The sequence below is a fragment of the Liolophura sinensis genome, chromosome 6 (genome assembly GCF_032854445.1).
Source record: "Liolophura sinensis isolate JHLJ2023 chromosome 6, CUHK_Ljap_v2, whole genome shotgun sequence".
NCBI lineage: Eukaryota > Metazoa > Mollusca > Polyplacophora > Chitonida > Chitonidae > Liolophura > Liolophura sinensis.
Genome location: NC_088300.1, coordinates 81681755 through 81693644, shown reverse-complemented (window position 1 = coordinate 81693644; position 11890 = coordinate 81681755). Strand labels below are relative to the sequence as shown.

General features: G+C 40.4%; 1 protein-coding gene across 1 annotated transcript; it reads right to left on the bottom strand.

Annotated features, from left to right (window-relative positions):
* Positions 1–7737: 7737 nt before the first annotated feature.
* LOC135468319 (uncharacterized) lies at positions 7738–10198 on the bottom strand. Its single transcript, XM_064746504.1, is given in 4 exon segments — positions 7738–8769; positions 8772–9209; positions 9417–9691; positions 10085–10198. Coding segments are annotated over 3 exon segments (1728 nt in total). The 5' UTR covers positions 9679–9691; positions 10085–10198; the 3' UTR covers positions 7738–7741.
* Positions 10199–11890: the final 1692 nt, after the last annotated feature.

The following is an 11890-nucleotide window of genomic DNA, read 5'->3' as shown; positions in this document are numbered from 1 at the left end:
TCCGGCAGAAATAAATGTGAATTATTCGGTGAAATAAGGAGTGCACTTTGTGTTTTTCCGTCAGTCAGACGTCCGATTTCACATCTGGGATATGCTTCGGTAGCCTCTGTACAAAATCTGCAAGAGGTCTGACACATAGACTCATCAGCAGATCTGACGTGGAGAGATAGAGCACAGTTTGGAAGCCGGTCGTCAAAACCCAACTCTGTCACCCGTGCTCACGACGGGCGCCAAGGTGTTGTCAACACACAAAACTGTCACACCTGCTCACGGTGGGCACCAAGGTGTTGTCCAAACCCAAATCTGTCACCCCTGCTCACGGCACGAAGGTGTTGTCAAAGCCCAAAGCTGTCACATCTGCTCACGACGAGCACCAATGTGTTGTCCAAACCCAAATCTGTCACATCTGCTCACAAAGGGCACCAAGGTGTTGTCCAAACCCAAATCTGTCACCCCTGCTCACAAAGGGCACGAAGGTGGCGTCAAAGCCCAAAGCTGTCACACCTGCTCACGACGGACACCAAGGTGTAGTCAAAGCCCAAAGCTGTGACATCTGCTCACGACGGGCACCAAGGTGGCGTCAAAGCCCAAAGCTGTCACCCCTTCGCACGACGGGCACGAAGGTGTAGTCAAAGCCCAAAGCTGTGACATCTGTTCACGACGGACACCAAGGTGTAGTCAAAGCCCAAAGCTGTGACATCTGTTCACGACGGACACCAAGGTGGCGTCAAAGCCCAAAGCTGTCACCCCTTCGCACGACGGGTACCAAGGTGTTGTCAAAGACCAAAGCTGTCACATCTGCTCACGACGGACACCAAGGTGTTGTCCAAACCCAAATCTGTCACATATGCTCGCAAAGGGCACCAAGGTGGCGTCAAAGCCCACAGCTGTCACACCTACTCACGACGGACACCAAGGTGTAGTCAAAGTCAAAAGCTGTGACATCTGCTCACGACGGACACCAAGGTGGCGTCAAAGCCCAAAGCTGTCAACCCTTTGCACGACGGGTACCAAGGTAGTGTCAAAGACCAAAGCTGACACCCCTTCGCACGACGGGTACCAAGGTGTTTTCAAGGCCCAAAGCTGTCACATCTGCTCACGACGGACACCAAGGTGGCGTCAAAGCCCAAAGCTGTCACCCCTTCGCACGACGGGCACCAAGGTGACAGCAAAACCAACAGCTGTCACACCTACTCACGACGAACACCAAGGTGTTGTCAAAGCCCAAAGCTGTCACCTGCTCACGACGGACACCAAGGTGTAGTCAAAGACCAAAGCTGTGACATCTGCTCACGACGGGCACCAAGGTGGCGTCAAAGCCCAAATCTGTTACCCCTTCGCACGACGGGTACCAAAGTGTAGTCAAAGCCCAAAGCTGTGACATCTGCTCACGACGGACACCAAGGTGGCGTCAAAGCCCAAAGCTGTCACCCCTTCGCACGACGGGTTCCAAGGTAGCGTCAAAGACCAAAGCTGTCACCCCTTCGCACGACGGGTACCAAGGTGTTGCCAAAGCCCAAAGCTGTCACATTTGCTCACGACGGACACCAAGGTGGCGTCAAAGCCCAAAGCTGTCACCCCTTCGCACGACGGGCACCAAGGTGGCAGCAAAACCAACAGCTGTCACACCTACTCACGACGAACACCAAGGTGTTGTCAAAGCCCAAAGCTGTGACATCTGCTCACGACGGGCACCAAGGTGCTGTAATAACCTAGTACTGCCACCCCTGATCACGACAAACACCACGATGTTGCCAAAACCCAATTCGGCCACAGTACACCATTAATTTTCCACTTACTTACATGCTAACATTTGGCCTCACAGCACAGTCTCTAAATCTGCAAGTCCCAAAAGCTCCCGCTTTGATAATCCTCATGCCTTGACACAACTCGAGTCAAATTCCTGATAGGGGTTGGCCAACGAAATTTTTCACAAAACTGACACACAGCTGATAGGAGTCGAGCCAGGGCGTCGAAACAGGGCTTTTCACTACTCTTGCCTAGTGTGCATCCGTCACCATTATCTGAAAACTTTGAAACCTCTGCTACAAAGAGATATCACTTAACATGCAGAAAAAAAATGAAAAAGGGCAGCCCAAAGGAGAAAATATACCTAAAATTGCTGGGGATTACTTTCCTTCCCGACCTTGGAATTAATTGTGGACTGCAGTAATAGCTTTGATCATATTAATTGTGGACGGCAGTAATAGCTTTCAGCATAATAATTGTGGTCTGCAGTAATAGCTTTGATCATATTAATTGTGGACTGCACTAATAGCTTTGATCATATTAATTGTGGACTGCACTAATAGCTTTGATCATATTAATTGTGGACTGCACTAATAGCTTTGATCATATTAATTGTGGACTGCAGTAATAGCTTTGATCATATTAATTGTGGACTGCAGTAATAGCTTTGATCACATTAATTGTGGACTGCACTAACAACTTTGATCATAATAATTGTGGACTGCAGCAATAGCTTTGATCACATTAATTGTGGACTGCAGTAATAGCTTTGATTATATTAATTGTGGACTGTAATAGCTTTGATCATTCGGGATACTCGTATGCAAGTGATATACTGTAAGAATTGAATGCAAATTTACAGCCTGAAGCACTGTATATTGTTACAGTAAATCGTGTTGTAAATATTTTACACCATTTTCCAGCGCAATTCTGCACCTATGTGCTGTAATTTTACTCTCGTCGATGTGTATTTACAGCATTGTCTGTAAAAATGCAGGGGTTTGGTCATTTACAGTGCACTTTGCTGTAAATGTACACTGGTTTTCTAGGAAGATATGTACGGTTATATAATTTGCAATAGAGTTAACCGATTATTTACAATGGTATATGTAAAAATATACTACTATTTTGGGTGTAAATGTCAAACAGCACATCTTGTAAATCTACAGCGAAAAGAACTGGTCACAAACTTTCAAGCAAATTACACTGTAATTTTACGGTGAAAAGTTACAGTATAAATAACAGTGTAAATAACATGGAGCTAAATGAGGAAAATCCTGATTTTTGCCTCTAAAGTTTAAAATACTACCGCGCAATGAAACTGTTTGATGGTTAAGTAAATTCTGATTACCTTTCCACAAAAAATTCTTACCTAAAAGCTATATTTCTCATTATTCAAGGCCTATTTGGACTGGGGTTAAATGCGGTTTGTTTTCACCTTCAGTACTCCAGTCACGTGACTAAAGAGTGCTGGTGATTGGCTCAGAGCAGCTATGACCTCACTTCAAAACTATGAATACTATCGTCCTTGTTCACACTGGAGACTATACTTGAGGTGTTGTGACAACCAAAAGCTTGAGAAGACGAATGGCACTTGTGGTTTCCTTACACTGACCGTCTTGCACTCGCAACATGCTCGCGGGGTGTCTCACTCCTCGAACTGCCAGGGAATATTGCAGATCGTTCTGTATCACATGGCAAGGTCACCCAATCTTCAAACTGACCACACGAGCGGCTGAAAATCTTCGCTACGAAATTCTTCTGACAGGTCTAACACTCTACCGGTAATAAACATTTAAAGAAATCTGTATATTTCCCCGATTTATTAACAAACGTTTATAATAATATCACAGACGTACGACTCCTCAGACTAAACTACAGCAAAACAATGTATTGTTACGGAACCAAGTAACAATATTATAAGGATCGTCCATAAAGCTTAATCCCCAGGGACGGACTTGTTTCGAGCAGGGGCTCCCGAGATTGATAGACGAACCAGAACACACTGGATGAGTTTGCGACAGTTTATTGAAGATATATATATATATATATATATACAGAGAGGTCATGCGCACGCACCGGCGTGAGCACTCATTCCTGCCCTCGTAATCAGGACAGAAGCTGGCATGATAAGCCCCGATAGCCTTCTGCAGGCTGTAAGCTTCGTTTAATACCCGCCAGGCCTTATTCAGGACTTTGCCTCAGTATCCTTATTCAGGGAGAGAGACGAGTTCTCCGAGCGAGCTCTGCAAGAACTGCCGATGTACAGCTCGACACGGCCTTATATAGGGCAAATCACTTGGTATAGTAACACAGGTAATGATTTCTAGTGGTTCATTTACAGGGGAGATAACCCATACAAAGGAATTACAAAACAGTGGAGCATTCATTCACAAAATATATTATGGTAAGCAACATAATACAAACATTTAATAATAATACGGAAACATAACAGTATTTTGATCTAACTACCATTTGTCAGGATACAGTCCGCAAATAATACTTCCGGGCCTGTTTTTCGTTTTTTCTCTGCTTGTTACGTGGTATTGAAGCAGCGGCTTCAACATTTCATTCTAGGTATATATCGTGTGTTTTTCAGATAATGGTGGCGGATTCACTCTAGGCAAAAGTAGTCCTGTTTCACCGGCCTCTGCCTGGGTAGGTTTTGTCCCTACAAGTTGTTTGTCAATTCGCCCCTTTCCAGTTCAGCGCCTCCTAGCGGGTGAATCGCACACGGAGGAATGTCATGGCCGCGTATGGGGTCATGTAGCAGTTTCGCCTGTTTTCCACAAAAGCTGTCGTCTTTTTCTTTTCATGACATCTGCGTGATTGAGGTGAGGGATTAGAAATAACCATGTATCTATATACTCACGTGTGTTTTGCATGAAACTCATATTTAGTGTTAAAATACAATACTTCGACAACGTAGATGCAGCGGACTCGTTGAAACAACAACAACACTTTCATGTTCAGTAAATGTTTCTTAGATGCAGAATGTAACACTCTGAGATCGAGCAACACAGCTGTGAAACTAACAGAAAGTACATCCCCAAATGTGTCGGATTGTCAGTAAGCGACTTTTACCGCTGTCTATAGTAATTTCGTCTTCCCTGGCGAACCTCACGCTCTTACACATTATCTAACTTAATCTTATATTGACCTTGACAAACATGGACTATGGCAGTAACACTTTCAGGGTCTACCACCATCTTGATAAGGTAATAAATCCTATACACTAGGAAAATGGGATTATTTCACGAACAGACATGATTGCCGTGAAAACTTTAGCTCATAGGCATTTACAGAGGGCAGAGGATTGACAATTCTAATGTCTGCGTGAACTGTGGCACATGTCGCTCATGATCAATCCAACATATCTGGAGCTGTTTGCTTCCGTAAATCTCATGAATGTGTTGCTTGATTTCAGAATTACATTAACCAATGTAGTCTTGGTGGGGGAATTTTGAATTTAAATTTTAAGGCTACTTTGTAATGCATAGTGCATAAAATACATAGGTAGTAATTTCTGACTAGTTCATAAATTGCTCTAAGAAAAATATATCCATTTAGCATGTTTTGAATGCATGTGCAATCTAGGTGTTCATTTAGGTTCACAGCTAAATATAGGCCTGTTAAAATGTGTAGTTTACTATTGGTATTCAATGTTTTTGAAATATTTTGGACTTAATAAACCTTATTCATGTTCTTGTACATAAAGAATGGTATAAAAGTGACGAAGGGATGCTAGATCTACACTTATACTGACAACTTATTCTTCTGTTTGCTTCCAGAAAGAATCTAAAATGCCTCATCATTGCCGTGTGCCTTTGTGTTCAAGTGACACTAGACTTGAGAGCTGTAAACATTTGTCATTTCACAGTTTCCCTTCGGACAAAGATTTGGTAAAAAAAATGGATTGTGAACATAAGGAGAGACATTGGTAAAGATTTTGCCATAAACAGACACACTCGTGTGTGCTCTTTACATTTTACAGAGGATTGTTATCCAAAACACCAAGGCATAAGACGTCGTCTTGTGAAGGATGCCATTCCAACAGTTTTTCATTGGTGTAAAGGCACCTCCACTCAGCATTCTAGGAGAAAGATTAAGAAACAGATTTCCTCAGTAGCATCCGAGAACAAGGAGAACAAAGCAGCTACAGGTCTTCAACAGTTTTCTGTGGAGGAGCATTCTTATTCCCGCCAATACACTGATGGGGCTATGTATACTATATATCCTACAACTTTGAGAAGATATTTGGAGAGCAGCAGTAGTGGGGATGACAGTTTAGAAGATTATGAACCTAGCGTCTCACCTGATAAAGCCTCTGTTTTACAGACCAATTTAAATCTGATGACACTGCGCTATGAAGAAAAGTTTACTTTGCTCAGATTTTGCAATTCTGACAGTGACATAAAGTACTATACAGGATTTCAGTCTTATATATCTTTATCATGTTTTTTTCAGTTTCTTCAGCCAGAATGTAATTTTTTATATTATGTGGGCACAGAGAACACATCATCTGGTACACCGTATGACTTATTAAAGAAACGTGGACCATCTAGATCACTCTCACCAATGGAAGAGCTCTTCATAACACTAGTGCGTCTTCGTAAAGGACTACAAGAAAGGTTAATTGGTGATCTGTATAGCATATCTGAGGGTCATGTATCTAAAATTGTCAACACATGGATTATTTTTTTAGCAGATAGATTTCGATCATTACCAATCTGGCCAAAAGCTGAACAAGTGCGAAAGACCATGCCGGCATGCTTTAGAGAACATTATTCAACAACACGTGCTATTGTGGACTGTACAGAACTATTCATTGAACAACCATCTGCATCTGACTGTCAAAGAGAGACTTTCTCATCTTACAAACACCACAACACTGCGAAGGGACTCATTGCAATTTCTCTGGTAGGTCAACTTACTTTTATTTCGCCATTATATGCTGGGAGATGTTCTGACAAAAAGATTATTCGTCACTGTGGGCTCCTAGACTTACTGGAAGATGGTGATAGCCTCATGGTTGATCGGGGATTTGACATTCGCGAAGATGTTGAAAGAAGGGGGGCTTCTCTTATTATTCCACCATTTCTGCATGGACAACAGCAGTTCACAGATGAACAGTTAAAATTCTCAAGGGGAGTTGCAGCTGTGCGAGTTCATGTAGAACGAGCAGTGAGAAAAGTTAAGGAATTTGAGATCATTCGGAACATTGTTCCTATATCTTTGTGTCCAATGATAGAGAAAGTTTGGCTTGTGTGTGGCCATTTGTCAAACTTTACAGGTACATTATTTAAAAGTTAGTAACTTAGATCAGTTAGCACTTTGTCTAAAGTAAACTGGTTTTAAAGATTAGAATTGCTTCTCGTTTGCTCGAACATCAAAGGGCTTTAACTGCAGCTTCGAGTCAGTAGGTTATCAGGTACTTGGCGAAGGTCGATGGTTTACTCCAATAAACTATGGTTTTCTTCAACCATACACTTCACGAGCCCTCATATGAGTAAAAAATTCTTAAGTACAGCATTATCAATCAACTAAATGTAAGTTGATAATAAGTAAAAAAAAATTATTTCATAATACATTGGCTGGCTTCAAGAAGTGAATTACAACAATTCAGGATTGGCATGGGATGGAATTGTTACATATCATATGACACTGCGAACAAATTTTGTTTCACTTGGCTTTACTTTTATTTAAGGAAACTCATCATACTCAAAGGAGACATATACATTATCATCACTTGCTCTATATAATAGATGAAGTTCCTTCAAACTCTCTTACAATTTGATTGAAAATGCTTCATTATTAGTATCATGGGAAAATAACAAATGGAAATGTGATTAACGAATCTATGGTATGTAGGCATATTTCTCCAGTCATACACATGTGCATGTAAATAGAGTAAATGATGACTGGACATTCTTGAAAAACATTGCTCCACAATATGTAATTCTGACATGACAATTGAAAATGCTTAATATTTCTACAAATGAGTGTATTGGAGGCGATCAACAAAGCTAGGCAACAAATGATGGAAATAAATATCAGATAGCTTTGGGAGCATTTTGTTTTCAAAAAAGTGTTTGTCTTTTTTAATGGAAACAATAACAATATCATCTGGAGGCACAAACACCACCATATCACAAATATTTACACCAGTAATATTAAGCTGACCTTGAATTTGATAAAAATAATCATGAGTCTCAGACAGTTTCACCTCTCCGTCAACATATTTTAAGTAGAAATTATTTTCCTTAATTTGTTGACAAATTTTGACTTTCTTTTGAAACACACTGTAAGGGCACTTAACTTCTACAAGTTTCAATTCACTGTTGGTAAGCACAATTTTATCAGGACTAACACCTAAATATGGTATTTTGGGATTTATTATTAAACCTGCTGAGCAACTTTCACAGGGTTGGACTTCACTATACTTGGCAAATGCAGCTGACTCATAATCTACACCATGGCGGACACTTCTGCACGTGAAAAACTTCTGCTTTCTATTGAAAGTTGTTATTGGATTAGTACATGATTTTAGTCTACAGAAAGTCCCAAAGTTGGATGCCGTTATTCTATGTTGGCGCTGGTCAAACCAAAACTTACTCTTACTCTGTAATCGAGTTTTCTTTTCAATACATCTAGATGTTTCAATATTTACTTCCACAATGGAACTGTAGTGTTGTTTCTCTGATGCAGTCAATTTAGTTGTGTAATCATCCACACTAAAGTTATATTCTGTTCCATTCATTAATTCAAAAAGTTCAGAATGAAGGCTTCCATCCATTTGCTGTTTAGGCAACACTGGAATACATTGATTGGTCCTGATGGTGTCTATGACTGGTAACTTAATACAATTGGAATCATATAAGTTAACAAGTTTCTGAATTTTTACCTGTGTCACAGTGCTTGCAAACTCAAGTACAGGATTATGTTGCTTCACACTACAACCAAGGTCCCCTTTTGCTGGTCTCTCTGGGTCATGCTTAACAAAGTTTATGTCAGAAAAGGCAGTGGTTCGTCTGTCACAGGTTTTCGGACATGCCACATTTGAAGTTTTTGTGTGCATGTCTTAGCATCTGGGATTTTGTTTATCCCTAGTCTGTACAGATCTATCAAACAATACAAAGTTGCCACAAGATGCTTACACTGGCCATCGATTCCAGCAGGGCACGAACAGGTTGACCACTTAAGCCTTCGACTGCCCTTGAAACAGATAAACACATTATAGGACAGCTGTCTCATGGATGCCTGACACTGACTACGGAAATATACATAATTTCCGTTTTTATTGCTGCTCAGTCCAGTAACACGACCTTCTCGAAACAGGTTCCAGCCTTCAACATGATGTCTTTTGGTTTCTACTTGAATGACAGACTCATCGATGTCCTCCAACAAAAATTCTTCTCCCCATCCCTCTTTCGGTGCTACTCTCCCTTGAAACCCAAGAAACCTGAAACGCAGTTTTGACAAATTACCACATGACTGGGTTAACTTTTTCTGTCCTGACGTGTTACTTTACAAATATGACTGTAACAGCTGACTGAAAATAGCCTAACATATTAACACTGTCAGATCAATTAAGTCATTACAATAAACAGTCAATATAATATTAATGTGCCCAAAAGTAAGTAGAAGTAAAATGACCCCGTTTTCTATACCTTTACGCGACAGTGATGGATTTTGTGCCATAACATCTGTACATGGTGGGCAGTACCATCTTCCAACATCATTAACTTCACCCTCTTCCAGATCAACACAGGCAGGATGGAACCATTCGTCACAAAAATCACACTGGATCATTGTTCTATCAGGATCATCTAATTGTTTACATAAACAATAAAGGCGAGTGTCCTCCTTTCTGGTTTTTGCATCACTGATATCTTCAGCCACAGTTTGTTTCTTTCTCTTGCAATTCATGGCTCTAGGCGAACTGTTTAAACAAAATTAGAACATCATTGAAAAATGAATATAATCATACATGTATTCATTCACATTTAAATGAATAAGTCTACCTATCCATAAACTAAATTACAGCTGATTGGCCTATTATGTTTTAAAAGCTTACAACATGTGCATACATAAACAAGTCTCTACGGGATTAAAGTAAGGCGTATTACACTACAAAGCAGTTCTCTGGAGAGACTTTCCATCTTACAAACGCCAAAGTACTGCGAAGGTTAGAACATTGTAAATTGTGTTGTTGTTGTTGAGGCTAAGCTAGCTGGTTGTATTTTGTGTAAACAGTACTATTTTAAGTCCTATACCCTTCTCACAACCATTCAGTGAATCATTATAAACAGTTTGTCCTGTTACTTCACTTTACCTTGATTTTCTTGCGGCTTTGGAATGAAACTGGCGCCTGATAACAGAAAAAACTTAGAGACGGCCCGATGACCCCATACGCGGCCATGACAGTCGTCCGTGTACGACCATCCGCTAGGAGGCGCTGAACTGGAAAGTCGCGAATTTTGTGAAAACTTTCATCGGTCAATTCCTAACAGGAATTTTGGCTGCAGTTGTCCACAGACCCGGAGCGTTCGGGTCTCACAGTGAGTAATTGGGAAATTAATTGTGGTGTGTAGCTTGTTGGCTGACCGGAAATAGTTCCAACTGAGTCTTGTTGAAAATAAGGTAAAGACGATAGCTGACGGCAGACACGAAACTAATCCACAAGTGGCTCCAAATGTGTTGAATATGAGCTAAAGAGTTACCTCCCCATATCATGTGGCTACCTCGGCTAATCTCTACAGCTCTATATGACAAGCATTACGTTTACATATGTCCAAAACCTGAACTCTATAAATTTTCTCTGTACATGTATTTTTATTTGCACTACACAGAAAATCACACACGAGTACATACATTTTCAAATAAATGTCTTACAGATATACGACAAAATTATACATTTGGCAAAGATCCTTGACATATAACCTGAAAACATCGACTTGATAGTTAATCTCAAAACGTAAAATGTATCTGAAATATAAATCCATTTAAAGAAGTAATTATTTTTTGCCACTCACACATAAGCCACATATTTTGAACCCGTTCAAGTACATCTTTTACAAATGTCCATTTAGAGTTATATATTCTGCAAGTCTCGTTCATTACTGCAACCAAACTTTCATTGATATACTGGCATTTCAGCTTGTCAAAATAATGCAAATCTTAAACTTGTTCTTTTAAATTTCTTTTCACAACAATATTGCCTAGTGAACAACAAAAGAGTTCAGAGGAATGTAACTGTTCTTTTTCCTAGCCATACATAATGTGGTGATTGACGAATCTACCTTTGTTTATCACAGCATGTATAATCCAGTGTCCACCAAAATCTGTCAAAAATTAGGCAATGCAAAAACAGATGATTTAATGTTTTACTTTCCATTTTACTGTATGAAGTGGCGTCATTATCCGAAATATTGATTTTAAACAGAAATGATTTTCTGACTACTGTTCTGTGATGCCTATTGTAGTGCACAGTTCTTGGATTCTGCTGTACAAACAAATGGACACAGAAATTTACATGTCATTAGTTCAGTTTCTTGGCATCTTTACTAGCCCATGTTCTACATTCAGTATATCATTAAATGCTTCGCATCCTTTTACCCGCTTAATCAAATACTTGCCTGTTTCCTCGCCCAATTTGAAAAAGTAGGACAAATATCCATTTTGAACTACACGCGTTTGGATATTAGGCCTATCATACAAAGTTTTTGCTCATTTCCTTATTCACACACCGATGTTAAATATTTCTAACTTTCTGTGCTCAAAACATACAGTACCTTTATTTAACCGAGAACTCGCGAGTATTTCACTTATACCATGGCGGAACCTCTCACAAATCCTTTCGCTGTGAGTTCAAGGACTCCTCTTCGGCCGTACGTGGGAAGGTCTGTAGCAACCTGCGGGTGGTCGTGGGTTTCCCCGGGCTTTATTTCCTCCCACCATAATGCTGGTCGTCGTCGTATAAGTGAAATATTCTTGAGTACGGCGTAAAACACCAATCGAATAAATAAATATACCATGGCGAGGAAACTGGAGGAAACCCACGACCATCTGCAGGCTGCGACAGACTTTCCAACATATGACCAGAATATGACTAGAAACATTGCTTCTATTATGCATACGA